General features: G+C 38.4%; 1 protein-coding gene across 16 annotated transcripts in view; it reads right to left on the minus strand.

Moving 5' to 3' along the window:
• FBRSL1 (fibrosin like 1) overlaps nucleotides 1–20,025 on the minus strand; it is a 382,122-nt gene that overhangs the window by 78,111 nt on the left and 283,986 nt on the right. For all 16 annotated transcript variants that reach the window (XM_075217007.1, XM_075217057.1, XM_075217042.1 and 13 more), the window contains one exon: nucleotides 15,348–15,377. In XM_075217007.1, coding sequence (XP_075073108.1) covers nucleotides 15,348–15,377 — 30 coding nt within the window. The remainder of the gene's footprint in view (nucleotides 1–15,347; nucleotides 15,378–20,025) is intronic.

Here is a 20,025-nt window from a genome sequence, read left to right on the forward strand (position 1 = left end):
AGAGCACTTGGCCACTTATTAAAGGTTTTAATGTGAATTCCGCCTGTTTACAGGTAAACAACAAAGCAAATAACAAACCACTTACCTGTGTAAAGTGTCAACTCTATTGTAACTGAGTAAAAGATAAACACCAGAAGATTATATAACAGTGGGAAGAATTTTGGTGACACTAGTTTAACCCCTTGATTTTACAGCCAACTTGTCCAGGATGATCACACTTCTACAGGATGATCACAGGTCTAATGAGGAATGTCATGCTGAAAATTCATCGATAAACATAGAATACATTATTATATGATCCATAGTGATTATCTACCTATTCCACATATATTCAATTCTCTGCGGAAGCGCCGAAAATCTTGCGGTCCGCGTGTATATATATATATATATATATATATATATATATATATATATATATATATATATATATACACATATACATACATATATATACATATACACACACACAAGACTGTGATAAGAGAGGCCATCCTTGTGGGAGCTTTCCCACAGAGTAGCAGAAAAGTCCACTGCGGCAGACATGGAGCACAGAGGCTGGGAGCTGGTTAACAGGAAAACTGCCCTGGATTCTGACTGATAGGCAGCAGAAAGGTCAATACCCAGGGTCATTTTCCACAAAGAATCAGAACAGTGCCTACAGCTATATTCACAGATTCTGTCAAGGAAGTTCCCTACAGCATGACTGACACAAAATTACAGATGGTTTGTTTATGTTTACATAGTCAACTGTGATTTGGTCACTGAAGTGGATGGCTGGGGTAAGTGCTGTTTTCTTAACCATCATTTGAAGCTCCACTGTTTAAAGCACTTTACACCTCTACTGGGGAAGGTTTAAAGGAATCAAGTGTTTTGGCAATTAAAGAAAATTATCTATTAACAGCAACTAATTTAGTTTTACACCCTGCAGCTACTATGCTAGACACCAAATGATTTATTTACAGTTGAGGAAAAAAGTTTTTTTAATTAAACATTCACCTTTAGTGGACCTCTTCTACACACCTATTTTTACATCAGCTTTCCATTTTGCACTTATAACGAAATGAGAGTATGTTTATTTGCCTTAAGAATGTGTAGAAAATATAGAAATTACAATGGTTAAGTCTAATATCTTAAAAAGTGTCAGACACACAGTTTTGGAAATCTTCCTGATTTTAGCATAAAAAAACAACCTATCAGAAACTATGGTAACTTTCAGTCTATTCAATGATATCCCTAGTCTGACATCATATGCATTATAACAATGTAAAAGTAAAGCCAGGAAAATGGTGCCACAAAAAATGGCATGCAAAGGTTAGACTTGGACATAGAAAATATCAAGATAAATTTAAGAAGCACATTGGTCAAATCTATGGGGTAGATTCAATTCCCAGAGTTCAACGCTGATTTTTGGTCGCAGCTCTGTGAGCAAAAATCCACATTAAAATTGCCATAGTAACGGTAATAATGAACAGCTATTACCGTAGTAATGACAATTGTGCGTGGCCCGCGCACTATTCTGCTACTCAGAGTAACGCAGGCCGCATTACTCTCACGAGTAATGAAGTCAATTGAATTCCTTCCATTGTGTTAAATATCAGTTCACTTTGTAATGTATTTAATTAGAAAAACCACATAATGTTCATTATATTATTTTGTTCGTCTTTGTATATTTTATGTAATGTAGTATATTCTTATAGTGTTATAGGCCAATGACTAAATTTCACTGTATGCAACACTGGAAACAGTGACACCTGTAGGCTTTAAAACAGAGCAGCACGATAACATGCTGATTTGAATGCTCACTACTTATACATCTATGGTATAAAGCCCACCTAATACGCGTTATCAGGATCACACACTGTCTTTAAATTGAACACTGAATTACAATGTTTTTAGAGACATATTTGAGGTGCCTGACCTGAACTCTCTCTGGTAGTAGGTTTGACTCATCATTAATAGTTTTTGCTACCTGCATGTTTATTTTCAGGGCTTTACTATGCAAAGTAATGTAGTCAAGAGAAAAATAAAGGCAATTTTAATAGATTTAAAACATTAATCAAATTTACATAGATTTCTACTTGAGAGAGGGGAAATGCTGAAGAAGCCTGTTCAACTACTGTGAAAGCATACAAAGACAACAGAGGATAGGCTGCAATGGCAATGTGAAAGTGGCAGTGTTTTTAGCATTCAGTAGTTGTATAAAATAAAGTGAACCTATACATAAAACAGAACCTTTTTACACTTAAATGCTGACAGAAATAAGAAATTGCTCACATATGACTGTCACACGTACTTCAAATCATGCTTACACCACATGTAAATCATTCTCCACAGAGTAGGCTTAACCACACTCCCCAGTGTGTATTATTCTTGTGATAGATCAGATGTGATTTAAAAAGCAGATGATAATTACAGCAAATGTTTTATGAAATTAACAACATAATGGGGGTATAGTTCTAAAAACAAGTTACTATTATTACGAGCCGCTGCAATAAATTAATGGGCAAAAATGGTCAATATTTATAAACACAGTACCGACCATGTGGATATTCTAGGCTAAGTCTGACCCAGTAGAGAAGCACCAGTCTATCTATCACAAGTGATACATCTATCTATATATTAAGTACTAGGTTCCCTCTGATAAGCTTTATCCATTTTTCCCACCAAGGTGCAGGAAATAGAAATTTCCTGCCCACCCGGAATTAGAGACTGCAATCCAATTATTTTGTAAATCAATGACCCTAAATAAGCCGTGCTGCATATTGTAGTCTAGTATTCTTTGTGCGGCCTGTCTCCAATTTTGACAATGCTGGATGGGTATTTCCACAAGCCTGAAATAGTAATGCAAGGAACACTGTACTGTTATTAATGTGTAACATTTTGCAGGGTGGATTAGAAAAGCCCTCCTCCCACTTCAGTAATCTGTTTCTAGTCCTGACCACAAAGCCATTTCATTTCACCATGCAGCGTAATGCATACAAATCACAATGGATGACGCAGTACATACACAACTCTTAGAGAATCTGTCCAAAAACCAAAGAAAACAAATCTTCGTTTTATTACCCCAACAACAAACCTGCAAGCAATTACTGCTGGGATTATAACGTCGGGATAAAGTGCAGTTAGCTGTTGTATTTTAGAATTACTTCATGAAACAATTAGGAATCCTCTCACTCTTGTCCACATATGGACTACATCTGCCAGAGACATTGAACTGATGGATGAATACTTAAGTCTTGGGTTTTATTTAATCTTTGTCTAATTAGACATACTGTGGGGATGGTGGAAAAACAGACACCATCAGGGCCGTCTCAGTCAACTCTTGCATTTAAGTTACATGTGTATATAATATTCACTGTCATTATAAAAACATTGAGCTGGACCCACAAATACTAAGGAGTAGATTTACTAAACTGCGGGTTTGAAAAGGTGGATATGTTGCCTGTAGCAACCAGATTCTAGTTATGTATTTAGTACATTCTACAAAATGACAGCTAGATTCTGATTGGTTGCTATAAGCAACATCTCCACTTTTTCAAACTCGCCATTTAGTAAATATACCCCTAGTAATTGAATGCAGAATGCTTTCTGCAGTATTTTGGGATATTAAGTCCTCTGGATTGTGCTATAAACTCACACAATCAAAACAATCTAATTTACTTCAATTGGAATTAAACGTTACAAAAATATTTGCATATATTGTACTGCCATGTCTTTCGCTGAATGTCAGAACAGCTAAAACTTTCAGAAAACTTTATTTTTGATTATCTTTTTAATAGATGCTAAAAGAACATTTCATAATGTAAAATTGGAATGGTTGATAAGGGCAATATATTACATTGTATCTATGTATAGGACATACCAGGTGTGAAAAGGCAAACCCAGTGTTTCCCCAAACACAGTCCTCAGGTACCCCTAACAGTGCATGATTTCCATATGTCTTTGCTGGAGCTCAGGTGTATCCATTACTGACTGACACATGTTTAAAGATCCACAGGTGGTACTAATTATTTCCCTTGTGACCTGGAAAACCTGCACTGTTAGGGGTACCTGAGGACTGGGTTTTGGGAACGCCGGGCGTAGCGATCTATCGATTTTCCTAAACAAGAGCATTTATCAAGGGTGCCCTTGGTCCTCTCCTAGATCATCATGTGGAAATAGCTCTCTGGAATAAGTTGTCTTTTTCTCTATACTTTGCAAAGTTCATGATTTTCATGGTATTTAAACAGTCCAAATGCTGGATTTAAACTCTTCAGTGACCAAAAACATTTACTTCAATTCCCACTTTGCCACTCATGGTGATGAGAGACTATTGTTAACTTTCCTAGATTCAAAATAAAACGTGAAACCTTGGGTCCACGATGAACCTCTCATACTGCCTAAAATGTCAAGAAAAATGCATCTTCCCCTTAAATGAGTTCCCCCATAATACTGGGGTGACATCAAGCTTTGGTTTAGGTAAGAACAGTAGTTCAATGTTTCTGGCACCAAGTTATTATGGGGCATGTTCAATTAAGTGCGAGTTTCCGGGATGAGACTCAGTGGGATGATAAAGTACTTAAACATTGCATACTTAAAAAAGAATACCCGGAAATGCACACAGACCACAGTTCAACAAGACCTCACACGTAATTGAATCTGCTCCTAAATGTTTTAAGACTTCTACCATAATGGATTTTGTGTTAGAGCGTCAACCACTAATCATCATCATCATCATTTATATATATATATATATATATATATATATATAGCACCATCAATTCTGCAGTGCGATACAGAGAACTCATTCACATCAGTCCCTGCCCCATTGGAGCTTACAGTCTAAATTCCCTAACATACACACACACAGACCAAGAGAGACTAAGGTCAATTTTAATAGCAGCCAATTAAACCTACTGATATGTGTTTGGAGTGTGGGTGGAAATTGGAGCACCTGAAGAACCCACACAAGCACAGGTGAACATACAAACTTAACACAGACATGGCCTTGGTCAGGAATCAAACTCATGAACCCAATGCTGTGTGGTAGAAGTGCTAACCACTAAGCCACTGTGCTGCCCCATGCTAATCATTCAATATGACTACAGATAGGACAGTGATGATTGCAAATCAAATCTACCCATTGTACATTTAGTTTTATTAGCTACTAAGACTTTTTACAAGAGGTTCACCATTTTCTGTTGTTTAACAGTGAGTCAGTGGACTTTATTTATTTTTGTGATGTTTGTTTTGTGAAAAAATGTAATCGCTGATTGACAGTCGTTTTCATAAATATTTACAAACTAAACAGTATGCATACTGTAGGTTTACTAGATTCCTATATAAAGCATAGATACACTGGCTGTAAAAAGATATTGTAGACTGCGGTTAAAATGCAGCATTTACATGTTTCCACATGTGTTTGGCTTGAACAAGAAAAGCAGTTCCTATTTTGTCACAGACGCATGTTTAAAAAACATAAATTAAACACATTTTATAAATGCATCTAAATGAATATCAAACATGCACATAAACGCAATGCGGTTTATATGCAAATGTACTTGGGGTACAAGATGCATTGCAAAAGCCAGTGTGTATATAACTTTACACTGACCGTGAAGACCGTGCCACGCCAGTAAGTGGACAATCAGCAGCAATAGCCTTAGGTTTCTTATTTTAAATAGACTTCTAATTTTGTACTCTTGCATTAGATGAGCTTTAGGAGACCACTGGCAATAAAACTTAAATTAATGTATTAAAATTCCTTATAATGTAGCAGGTAAGTGTGACCTCACTCTGTCTCCCACCTCAGCTAAGCAGAGAACAAGAGGTAGAAGAGTCAGGATATTTATATAATGCTGCTGACCAATGTGTGTTTGAGGACAAGACACCAGCAGAAAATACTCTTGAAATCACATTCCCTGGTTTGCTGCAGCTCTGCAGGCACAATTAAAATCATTTTAAGCAGTGATGAGATCTGGAGATGCACAGAAGCATAAATTTGGTGGCTAATCGCAGCAGCACTTAATTTCCACGGGCTGTTTCTAATTAGCATTAATGTTCCTCAATAAGCCTGCACTCTCTCTGAACTCCTGCTCTGGCACATAGCTTGCTGCTCGTGTATCTGTCCTGATCCCACTCCCCCACCCACCTCTCCCATGTACAGGATGAATGTGCTACAGAGGCAGCAGGGGAAGGGCTGTATCTGCAATGTAACTCTGCATATATTATAGGCATCACCACACAACGTCACATATGGGATAACACAGTTTATCAGCATTACTAGCACAGCCAGAAAACCTATCTGTCGCCATTAACTTGAACTGTACAAGTCATGTTAAATCAGAGTCCTTGTCTTCACGTAATGGCGGCCACCGTCTATATACAGCTGTAATCCAGCGTTACACTATTCCCTATTATTACATGATCTGTTTATATCAGCCCTCTGTTTACACCAGCCTCTCCTTCCCTGCATCACATCTTCTCTCTCTTCACGTCTCTTTACTTCAGAGAATATTTTCCCTGCAAATTGCTTTTAAATTAAAGAAGGTGATGAAAGCAATGTGCCGTCTCAGCAATTTCCCAGGTGCGCCTAATCTAATTTCATTAAGAAGATCAGGACGAATGATCGCTACGGTCCAAACATTAAGTCTGTCCGTTTCTCTATGAAAAGCCATTAAAGCTGTCATGGCGTCTGCGGGTGGGCTCTTTATTATTGCACATGAAGGCCGCGCTTTGCTTCCCCCGTCAGCTGTCGGGATCAGTAGAGCACATCGTGGAGCTGCTGTCAAATGCTGAAGCAGAGAGATTTAGAGGGAACCTTCCAGCAGACGGTGGGAGTTAACCCCTTCATAGTCACTCTGCCACCACTGAAGAGTGTGTTACTTTTCTGTCATTTTAAGGGCTTGTTCATACAGATGGAGCAGGGTTTGTTGAAAAGAACTATGCATAATAATGTTTACATTATGTTCCTAGTTGTCTACAACCCATAATATGAAGGGATGTGTGACAAGTACTGTCAGGGGCTGGCTGATAAATTTCAGTCTGGGCTCAGCAGCATATTAGGCATACTTGCCAGCTCTCCCGAAATGTCCGGGAGACATCCGAATTCCAGGTAGGTCTCCCGATTGAGCAAGCAATTCTCCTGCATCCTGCCCACTTCATCATCACCATTTATTTATATAGCGTCACTAATTCCGCAGCGCTGTACAGAGAACCATTGGAGCTTACAGTCTAAATTCCTTAACACACACACACACTAGGGTCAATTTGTTAGCAGCCAATTAACCTACCAGTATGTTTTTGGAGTGTGGGAGGAAACCCACGCAAACACAGGGAGAACATACAAACTCCTCACAGAAAAGGCCATGGTCGGGAATTGAACTCATGACCCCAGCGCTGTAAGCCAAAAGTGCTAACCACTTAGCCACCATGCTGCCCCTCCACTTCCTAGTGAAGTGATAGCATGTGAGCCTTAATTATAGGATTTGCGGGAAATTGTGTCATTTTGGTCCTGCCCCCACAACAAGATGTCAATTTCATTGTGGGGGTGGGGCCAAAGTGATGCAGTTGCCCACAACCACCCCCTTTCACCCTCCCACCACGCCCCCTTCCAGGATCTCCCATAGTTGAAAAGAAGAAAAATTGATAAGTATGATATTAGGAACATATTAAAGAAACAAAAATACAGGTAATGCCCAACGACCCCCAGCCCTGCCAGCCCCCAAGTACTGTATATCAATCACTTATGATTAACAAACCTTACTTGATCTCTAAGCTTCTAAGGGGTTCAATTATACAACACTTTTGAGCATGTTCAGAATGCCTTTTTTCACACCATGTGCTGTATGGGAATCAGGAAAATTATGTAAGCATTAGCATCATTTATCCCATTGTCTGCATGTCTCTGCTGTTCAGACGAGCAAAGGTAGAAAAAGCGGTTCATTGCAAAACACCCAAAAATTGTGCACAAAGGATTTTTGGATGTTTGTGGCCGACTCACAGGGGCAGATTCAATTCTAAAAATAAATTGCCACGTAGTGTCCTGAAACAGGCGAGAGACACTATGCAGCATTTTTTTTTATTACTGAAAGTTCCGCTCACATTTGTTCACGCCCTATAGATGTGCGAAAAAAAAGTAAGCATTATTTTTTAGCGTATAAATGGTAATAAAAGCGCGGCCGTGAGGTTCTCAGGAACATAGCAGTCAATTGAATCTGCCCCATAGATTGTAAGGCCACAAGTCTGCACAGCAGACGTAAGCAGGACCAATGTTCATAGTTATAGTGCTATCCAGTATTTATCACATATCCTAGTGCATGATTTCTGCACACTAAGCACTGTCCTGGACTTATTTGTATGCCAACCATTATGTCCAACAATTCCTGCTCCATCAGTATGTGTATGAACTTGTTTATGCTATTTTTCATTTAAATGCATTCATCACAGGATGAACACATTACACAGATCTTCAGTTGATGTAACTATCCAAAGTTAATGGCCCAATAGGGCATGTACACAAAGGCACATGGCGTATGCTCAATTCAAGCTGCCATGCTACCCTTTTATATATCCTTTATTCTGACTGGTGTTGAGCTACATGTATAGAGGTATATAAGGGTGAGAAAGCAATAGGATCTGATATCAGAAAACAGTGTAGAACAAAAGCCATGCATGTACACCTAGATGCTAGTTGTCTGTAGAGTCATCTCAGTCCATGGCTGATAGGAGCCAATAACAACTTGATGTGGTTGTTCCTATGTTTTGAGATATTATTATACTGTGAAAGTGGTGGAAAGGCCTCAGAGGTAAAATTAGAAGAAAATAAAAAGGCTTAAAAGCACCCATGTTGATCAATACCTTGCCTAGAGGAATAGATTCCTATATATTCAGTGAGGCTGTGTACTTGGTGTGACCCATTTATAAATAGTGTCAAAAAGACATTGGTTATCTCTTCATATTCATATACTCCATTGTATGTATAAACAACTTCCATTCATGTTCTCCAGCTTCTTAGAAAAGGCCACTGGGAGGAATGGAATACCCCAAGTTATGTGTCCTCGGAGTGGGAAGCACGTGTGGATTTTTAATTAGAACAGGGTCTTCTAAACTTTTTCTGTTGGGGCCCAAACAGTGTCCATGATTAAGCTTTACGATCCATTGTTCAGTATTTAGTACTAACTGTCTATTAGTTTAACAATGATATTGGGACGACAAATGTTTTTTTTTCACTTACGTAAAATCGGTAACAAGATCTAATCCCTGTCCATTTTACTGAGAATACTTTACTAATAAGCCCTGAATAGCAGCTTCAATCAAAAGCCAAAGGAAAAGTTAACAACTTCATGCGTTTTCTCCAAGGTAACCAAAGTGATTTATTTTTTTTAAAAAAGCAGGTGTGTTTCTTAGAGGTTACTTGTTTTTCAATATTATTGCAAAGTATTACATTGCCCCCACCCGGCTACTTCTTAATGCCACACACCTGTCAAAATTTCCTGGGGAGAAGACTGGAAACGTAGGTGAAAAGGCACAGACTGAAAGAGACCTCTCCAAGATGACTCTTGTATGAAGTGCTCCTCATTCAAAAGTACATTACCTATAGCCCCTGTCACACACAGCTCCGTATCACTACAGGAAGCTGTTACATGGAATATATTTCAGGCTGCTCTCCTCTGCCATCCTCAAGCAGGTAGCAGACAATAAGTGGAAGTGTTGATGGTTTATATTACTCTATTATGTTAATGTTCACTAAAGTATGCCATAAGCTCTGTCATTACATGTGTATAACCCAATTCTCGGCGGTGTTATTTCTGAGCTAAATGCTATAACTACATAAATCTTGAATTAATGGAGACTTTATCGTTCCAGAAAATGAAGGGTAATTGCTGTCTGTTAATGCTGTTGTTGCTATTAAAGGAAGTATATATTTTCTGTTGTGATGTTTAGACTATATGGGGCCAAGATGGCAGAAGAATCACAATGGATTTCAATGAGACATTTTCTGAAACCTTCTCAATGCAGTAAAATGTTCCTAATTTTTAAGCTTGCTGCAGCCTGTATATGTGGTAGGCAGTAATTCCCCTGTCATCTGTATTCATACTGATAAAACTACAGTATGTGAGATATTTAGACATAGCAAGTGTAAATAATAAGAAGAACATTGCAGGTTGTTGGGGTAGTGGAGACTTGCACGACATTGTTATTAAAAACAAGTGGAAAATCTACAGAATATGGCACCAGTAAAACACAAAGTTTTCTGAAGGTGGAAACACCATTCGTATGTTTGTACATCACTCTGTGCCATTTTTAGAAAATACATTGCTTTATCTTTCTCAGCCCCTTCTGTAGTTTTGACCACCTATATATCATCTAGGCAGAGTTGTTTTGTTTTTGCTGTCCTTTGATATGACACAAAACAGCTCTGTGGATACAGCTGTATCATATGCGTAATCCTAAAATTAACTCTTTCGCAGGGCAAAGAAAATATACAAGGCTGCCTGGTGGATGTAAAAGGCCTCCGTAAATAGCACGTAAGGAAGAGAAGAAGCTAAAGCAATTAGTAAGGATGTACAAACCAATAAGTTAAAGTTGTCAGAAGGTGAGACACCTTTTAAGGACTATGTTTGTGCATTTATCTTAGCGCTTGTGAAATAACATTATGAAGTTGGGGCACATGATTAGTGGTGGTTACTTTTCAAGTGCATATTGGTGATATTTTTGTTGCATTTGACACAGTGGGGAGAATTCAGTTCCATGCGATGTCCGAGCCTCGCGATATGAGACTTCGCTGCAATGTTTGGTACCTAAAACAAGATTTAGATACAATAATACCCAGAAATAGGCCCAGCAGCACTAAACTGAATTGCCCCCAACATAAAAAAAAAAAAGAGAAAGAAGCAACATTGGTAACGGGCTAATATAGATAGCTAGGGGAAAGAGTCTACAATTGCAGAGCAGGAAGGCAAGGAAATGGAGTAATCACAATATGAAATTCTATTACCTTGTGCTCTGCTCGTGACACTAACTTACCAGTCACACACAATGCAGCCTCCCCTGAAGGTAACCTCCGATCTCACATTCTGAAAGCTAATCAATGTTGTTCAGATTTCAATTTCTCCACTACAAGGTGAAGTCAAACCTAATCTAGCGGACGTCAGTCTCCTATGTAATGCAGCTGGCTGGGCCTGCCGCTGTAATTTAGACAATCATTAATAGCAGAGCTGCATTATAAAACTACATGCCACTTACAACTTCATCTCAACTCTGACAGGCAGATCTTTTAAACAGCCTTCTGAGCAATTGCTTTTAGTCTATTCGATTGTGAAGAAAGGTTTTTAACCCCAGAGGTATAAAAAGAGAGAGAAGAAAACCTTCAGTTGTTGCAGAGGCTTTTGGTTTGGAAAGAATTTTCTGCACAGATTAACACCGCTCGTGAACAGGGTATCCTGATATTTATAAATAATAACAATCGTCAAATTGATAAAAAAAAACTCCAGAGTAAAGAAATTAATCAGAAAACACTGCTACAATCATAAATGGTCAATATTAATAATGGCTTTAGTGTGCACCAGGATTACGTTTTATGTCAGTGGTCCGCTAATATACTGAACCTGGCCCTAACAGCTGCAGAACACCATTGACTATAGGCAAGCTGTCAGCCTTCTCTTAAATACCTGGGTCTTAGGTATGGCAAAATCATGCAATGTCCTTTTCTAAAAGTTTTTCAATTACTTTTTGCTGTTAGCTTAATTTATTGTATGTTTTACAATTTGTGATAGAGCTGTTAATACAATTAAAGCATACTACAAATTCTGAGTTTAGTAACATAATACAAGTAAATATCAATGTCTTTCAAGATCAAAAAGATGTTTTTGGAATATTTCAGAACAGAATTCCTTCAGAAGGTTAATTCATAGTGCAGTCGAACATAACACGTGCGTTTTATATCACCACTACATTCAATACGTACTTATCAGAATAATTTTGGGTCATTTTTATTTTATTTTATTTAATCTCCACTTTTGTACATGCGGTGATACTTGAATGACTGACAAGTATATCACATTCTAACACTGTGTCAGCAGTGCCTGTATACACTGCAACCCCTACACGGAAGAAGACAATTGGCCAATCTTAAACAGATGAGGTCAAATCAAAACAGCTATCTTCACCCCAGTCAATAGCCATGCTAGTTACCACTAAATTGCAGAAGCTGAACAAGTAGGTGTTTTTGCCCCTAAAGATGTAGGAGGAATTTGGTAATAATCGTTGTGAGATTTATTACAGTGTTTACAAATTAATCTTCCTGGAGAAGGTCTTCCAATGACAAGGGTAATCTAGTACTCGGAATTTGGAAAATGTATGCTATAGCGTTTTTGTACAACCAGAAACAAAAAAAAACAGTGCCCATTTCTTCAGAGGATTAGTTTACAGCATAAGGTTACAAAGTGACAATACATAAATTAGTAAAAATGATGTAGTATATGTCTACAAGACAATGTTAAAAGAATGACTGCCAATTCTTATTACATAATCCAGTAGCTGTCAGTTCTTATTAGAACTAGCGTTATGCGTCACCCTTTGTGAAATGATTCTCTACAGTACATAAAATGAACACAGACACTACCTACCTGTTTTTTCCTATGTTATGTTAGTATATTAAAAATATCCTGATAAGTACTATACTTTTCATTGATAGTGCATCTGAAAAGTAGGTCTTTAAAATGAATGAACAAGCAAACAGACAGATGTTAATATATCTAAACAAGGATGTGAAAAATAATATTTAAATAATTTAAGATAAAGAATTAGCAATACAATGCAGAGAAGGGGATAGATTTACTATTATGCCAACTGTACTTATCAAAGTCCAGAAAGTGTATCTATGCTGACCATGCTGTCTTGTGTAAACAGACTTTCAGCTGATTGTCTCACACTGAGTTGAGCTTACTGTGCATTGCCCAAGAGCAGAGCATTCAGCTAGTAGAGTCAAAACACTATCTACCAATCTTACTATGTACCAACTGGTAATAAAATTATATGTTTAACACATAAAACAATCAAAGTATGTAAAGATTAAAATCATTGTACCAAACTAAGCCATACATATTTGCCTATGTGTTTGGTAAACATATATCAAACTAATACATAAACACAATGTGAGTTATAAGTGGTCACATAGCTTTAAAGTTTGACACACTTGCTTTGAAACTATAAATATATCCTAAAACAGAAAACGTTCTGAAAGCATTTTACTGTATTAATCTATGTCAAATGTACTTAACTACTTGTGATTGCAGGGGTGAGATGGAAATGGGTTGAGGTTGGCATCATAAAGCTAAAAAGTAGAATTCTGCAAAGGTCAGCCAGGGCTGCCACACTCTGTGCCGCTGATGCAGCTGCTTCTTGGAGTCCTTCCATGTCTACGCATGCAGCCTAGTTAGGTATGACCATGTGGTACCCCCCTTCCCAAAGCTCTGCAAGCAGCATAGGAGGGCAGTATCTATGCAGACAATAGTAAGCTATTGGCCTGCAGAGCACGTTCCGTCCATAATCTGGAGCCAAAGCCCCACGACTCCAAGGAAGTACCTAAAAATGGAGGTTACAATGGAAGAGGAGTCTCTCATCATAACACAAGTTGTTTTGTGTACATTTCTACTACTGTCCCCTATATAGTGTTACATCAAGCTACCAAAATAAGGGTCTCTCAGTTATTTGTACATTTTGTCTTCAAATTCTACTGCATGGACTGGATATATCACTTTGCCTCATCATACAAATGTCCCTAACTAATCCTGTCTATCTGAGGTAGCAGCCTTTCTGAATGCCCCGTAGAGAAGCTTTGTTATTGGAATCCCTCAAAAAATGATTTTTGACAATGTAATTAAAAGTGTGCCAAGTTATATGATCGTCACTTTCTCTGGAAATGTGAAATGTTGGGTGGTATGTAAATGTGAGTGTGTATAAATTTCATGTTGGGATGTTCAAATTTGTTTTATCATCTAAATGGCATGTCATCTATGGCTCAGGGCTGCTTTAAGATACTGATAAGTCTTACTTGCCCTGATGTACAAAGTGCTGCATGAGAGGTTTCATGCAATTTAGACTTTGGGTGAAGACATGAGAGATCTTTTAGGATATGGTTAGAGCTTGGTATTATTGTTACAACATATGCTAAAGCTTACGATTGATTGAGATTTTAGCATACAGCTAGAATTAAGGAGCTCTGAGAAAATGAGACCAAGATTTTTATTAAGTTTGTCCCACATAATAATTCCAGCTTCCCAGGAGCCTGTTCGTTTTACACGGAAGATGACCACACATACACAAAGATAGATTCTTTTAACCTGCTGGATAATAATCTGACCTATCTGTGGCCTGAGCGATATTGGATCTGTTTTCTGATGCTGCTAATACTAATAACAGAATCAATAATTTTAAGAATGAATAAAATCTGTACTTTAAACCATATTGGTTTTTGCCAGAATAACTACATCTCTGAGGTATAAATAAGCGTTGCATCAAATAAGATATTATAATTTTGTTTTATGTTTATTTTTATTATTATTACTCTGTTCTTGAACAGTCACATTAGACTCCAACAACTCTTCACTATTTTAAGCAATAATAAATTAAATATACATGCAGAAATCCGATGTATACGAATAGTGAATAACACAGCCGCTTATTTACAGTCACACATGGATGCATTACATGGGAGGTGTGATAAAAGAAGAACTCCACCAAAATGATACTAGCACAACCTCAAGAGTCTAGTATCTGGTTAACCTGTCAATCCTCAGATAATTATCCCCAGTCATCTGGTTATCAGTGACAAGGCTGATTAGGGAAGGAGGATGTATACAGTATAGTAGAATTCTAGATCTGGGATGAGTCCATCTTTTAAGTCTACCATACATCTACTCAAGGTTGTGATTCCACATTTAACATATAAGGATTGATTTACCAAAGTGATGGTGTTGCCCATAGCAATCAGATTCTAGCTATCGTTTATTGAGTACAATCTAATACAACACCTCCACTTTTCCTTTTTCAAAGGTTTGGTAAAGGTTTGATAAATCTAACCCAAAGGAGTCTAGTGATATGGATTCAAACAGGAGTGTGAGAGGACAATCTTTAACTGGACGTTTACAAGTGTCATATTTTGAATTGCACAACAAACCATGACATTGCACATCTTACACTATGTGATGGGGTTATGGCTGAAGCTGACAGATGTCTGTGTGTATTAGCAAGGTTTGTCGTTTTCTGTTGGTTAAATAAAAATCTTTTCAGATTACTGTCCAGTCTACAAGTGAGAAATTAAATTGTATGTCTATGTTAAAACAAAGAATAAAGTTAAGTCTTACCTTCTCGTCGATGTCGCTTTCACTGTCACACTGCAAGTAAAATGGGAAAAAGGAGCAATTAGGACGCCAGTGGTAACAATTTTGCTCTGACAAAGGCATTAAGTCATCCCATTTACACAATATACACATCTATTATAATCTGATTTTGTGATAAATGGTTATTAGACAGAAGTAGCTTCTAGGTCAGATATATAACACATGCAATTGAAATGGATGCCAGAACTCTAGTGTTTGAGCCTTGATATGGGCCTGCCCAAGGGTTCAAGAGTTTTGTTGCGCTATACTTGGGACCCTGCCTTGGCTCTTAGATGATGTATAGAAGATGCAGGGACACCTAGAACACCATGCAGCCTCACTTGGTTTGTTTTGTTTTTTTGCTGTTCTAAGGTCACAAAATATCCATCTGAGGTGTTACATGGTTTCTGACATAACTTTGTATTAAAAAAAAAACAAAAACACCCCCAAAAAAATATTGTTATTTGTAATAAAACACTTAACAGTTTCTAGATTTTTCAGTTTACAAACTGTTTTTTTAATGTTGGTAATAAACATCTATACTTCTGTAGAAGCCTCCAGTAGAGAATGAAAAAGAAGCACTCATGTTTTTTTGTTAAGACCTCCATTTCCTGTGAAAGGAGTGAGAGAAAGAAGAAGTGAAACTACATGTCTGCACATAAAATTGTGGGATTAGGCAGCACTATGTGCCACCACACTTTAACCACTGGTTTCAGTGCATTACTGCCTAACCACTAGTAAATAAACAGCTGAAACCCCCTCGGTGACAATACTCTGCTTTCTTACTTCTCACACACACTGTGTTGAGGAAGATATTACTATCATCTTTGACAATATACGGAAACAAGTCGAGAACCATTTATATGTCATGTGGATGAAATAATCTGTGTGCAGGACTAGTTTATTTTGTCTTCAGACAGACGGAACAGAAGATATGCATACAGAGTAAGCCAGCGATGGGCAACAGCCTGCCCTCCGAGCTTTCTGCTGTATGTCCCATCAGTCCTTTTCTTCACTTCATGCCCAGTAAGGAGCAGCTCTTATTATTTGATTTGTGCCCTGCCGTGCTTAATCTATGGCCTCAGCTCTCACAGAATGCTGGCGCAGTGGATGAAACTCAACAGGTCATATAACAGAGAATAAGACTAAACTTAGGGGTAAATGTATCAAGCTGAGAGTTTTTCGGCGGGTTTGAAAAACCAATCAGATTTTAGCTATCATTTATTTAGTACATTCTACAAAATGACAGCTAGAATCTGATTGGTTGCTATAGGCAACATCTCCACTTTTCAAACCCGCTGGAAAACTCTCAGCTTGATACATTTACCCGTTAATCTTCTTTGTTCAGAGCACCCAACCTTTGCACAAACATGAACCTCTACACAACACAAGAAGATCATGCAGTTTACACCACATGGTCTCCCTTCCTTTCTCTCGCATGGTAAGGGGATTTTTTAGGCACCACTGCACTGCAAAGATGTCCGCCTTTGGTTCCATTTACACATGTGAACAGACATTTCATCATAGAGCACATTAAAAACACCAAGAGCTGCAGGTTGACGACTGCAACTTTTAAAAGCTGATGGGAAATCTGTTGACCCAGAAGTCACATTGAAATGTCAAATGTTTGTTAAACTTTGTAGCAGTTGTTTAGCTTACATTAACACACATATGACATGCCTGCTAATATATTATAAGAGTGTTGTATCTTTTGTTGATTGAATATACTGTTTTGCCATATTGCTTAGTGGTAATGTGTGGCCCTTTTGAAGATTAGAGGGTCGCATATGTAGCACTTGAAATGCATCAGGTGGCCGGCCAGTCACGAGGTTAAGCAATATACAATATATAGAGCAGTGCAAGCAGTTTTAAGTAGTTGGAAAATCTACTAAGGGATAGAAACGTTCCTTTCAAGCTGATCTGCAGGGATTTCTCAAAGATCTCTTTTAGAAAAGGGCATTAGAAAGAAGATAGGGGAAGATTCTTGTTCTTCATTACAAGACAAAAAAAAGCTAACAGAACAACACAAGTCACAAAACAAGTTTGCACACAAGCTTTGCCTGGTGGAATGTCAACAATAGAGAAAAAGATCTGCACAAAGGAGATGAAAAAAACTCCTTTAGCTCTGCCTCCCACGCAGCTGTTGTCATCAGGACAAAAGCCCTTGTCAAAATATCGAGGTAAAGAAATGTACAGAATAGCAACTGATGACAGCTCTGGGAGCTCTCAGTGAAAGACAAGAGCCTCAATTACCTGGAGTTTCCAAAGGACCCTGTTAACACTCCCTGAGGAGAAACTAAACAGTAAACAGCCCAGTGGGCTTCCTTCAGAAAAGCTTGTTAAGGGATTACTTGCTTAGTTGTGCCAATTGCCTTTTAATTCCACCAAGAATGTTTGTAAAGCACAGCCTAATTACCCCCTCATTTTGTAAACAAAACCCTTCCTTGCCAGGTTCAAGTTGGGTCGCATTGTGTTTCGAACGTGACAGTCACAAATGAAGGTGTTTTCTAAAGGTGGATGCAGTGTTTTTTAAAGTATCAGCAAACTACCTCTTGAGACCTCACACGTTTATACCAGATGTTGCAGTTGAGAAGCAGTACCATGGCAAACTCAAATTGCAAGTTCATAATAAAGAACTACATAAACATCAATGACCCCAAGACACCAACAACTGTTCCTGGCAGAATCACAGCACAGGTACTGTGACAGTTTGGAAGCATCCTATGCTATGAAAGTCATATAGGTATTTATTCTAAAAGTAATAACAATTAGTGATCCCCAATTACATTTTGTTAAAGTTGCCATAGAGAAGCTCTGTAAAGTAGCTTGAACAATCTGTAACACAGCTTTGCCAGCCGTTGTTGGACTATAACTTACACACGACAGTTCTAGTTCAACACCAAAGTGTCACATTTTGAATAATCCTGTCTCACACTGAATCTATGAAAGGCTAGTGTCTTATCTCTTGAAGAAATAAAACATTTACGCTTATTGTGTAATTTGTGTAAAGGAAGAAGCATGCTCTGTCCCAGTATGCATTTTTCAGGTCAAGAGAATATTGAGTTTTGTCTCTGTGTGCATAATTCTTTGGAGAACATTGCTAGCTGCCCAGTGTGCACCACTCTGCAAATACTGCTGCTAGCTGCCCCAGTGTGCACTTCTCTGCAAATACTGCTGCTAGCTGCCCCAGTGTGCACTACTCTGCAAATACTGCTGCTAGTTGCCCCAGTGTGCACCACTCTGCAAATACTGCTGCTAGTTGCCCCAGTGTGCACCACTCTACAAATACTGCTGCTAGTTGCCCCAGTGTGCACCACTCTGCAAAGACTGCTGCTAGCTGCCCCAGTGTGCACTACTCTGCAAATACTGCTGCTAGCTGCCCCAGTGTGCACTACTCTGCAAATACTGCTGCTAGTTGCCCTAGTGTGCACTACTCTGCAAATACTGCTGCTAGTTGCCCCAGTGTGCACTACTCTGCAAATACTGCTGCTAGCTGCCCCAGTGTGCACTACTCTGCAAATACTGCTGCTAGCTGCCCCAGTGTGCACTACTCTGCAAATACTGCTGCTAGTTGCCCCAGTGTGCACTACTCTGCAAATACTACTGCTATCTGCCCCAGTGTGCACTACTCTGCAAATACTGCTGCTATCTGCCCCAGTGTGCACTACTTTGCAAAGACTCCTGCTACCTGCCCCAGTGTGCACTACTCTGCAAATACTGCTGCTAGCTGTCCCAGTGTGCACTACTCTGAGAAGGACTGGCATTGCTTCTCCAGCTACTGCACACAACTCTAGCAAGGAAAATCTCCTTCTCTGTTCCAATATGCACTGCCCTAGGGTGGAGAATATGACCCCATTTGGACTCATCTGCTGAACAGATCTAGCTGCACATGGGAGAAATACCACTACCAGTCAAGGGAAAAGGAACATATTTCATATACAAATGGTATTAATTGGTGAAAGGAACAGTTAGTCACTGTCTTGGCATGGTGAACAATTAAGCATGCAAATACACATGGAGATGGATGACATACTATAAAAGTACATTATATATATATATATATATATATATATATATATATATATATATATATATATATATATATATATGGATCCAGTAATTATTCTAGATTTATAATACTTAAGTGATTTTACTATGTTTGTACCCTCAACTGTCAATTATAATGGATATTAGTAGTCACCTAAGATTTCTGTAACCTCCACACCATGCAGTGCTCTTCTATCCCATCTGTGTTTATGACACAAATCTTCATTAATTTGTAATATGCCTATAATTTATAGTGGTGGTAGTCACTTTAACGGTGCTGATAACACCGACAGTGACTGCCACGACTGATAATAAATGATGACTGACCTTAATAATGACAGAACAAGTACCCGACAGTGTGATAACAAATCACGATCAGCAGTAAGAATGGCAGAGTGTTTTGACGTAAATTTTAAATTGCGAACTCTATATCAGTATTTTTAAAGCGGCAATGCCGCTTTCTCATCCGACCTAACTCTTACACTTAGGCTTAGCATTAGGAATAGGGTTAGATTTAGGATTAGGGACCCCCCATTGCTGCTTTAAAAATACTGATATAGAGGTCGCAATTTAAAATGACGTCAAAACAGGCTGCCGTTCTTACTGCTCCTTTTGT

The sequence above is a fragment of the Mixophyes fleayi genome, chromosome 1 (genome assembly GCF_038048845.1).
Source record: "Mixophyes fleayi isolate aMixFle1 chromosome 1, aMixFle1.hap1, whole genome shotgun sequence".
Lineage (NCBI taxonomy): Eukaryota > Metazoa > Chordata > Amphibia > Anura > Limnodynastidae > Mixophyes > Mixophyes fleayi.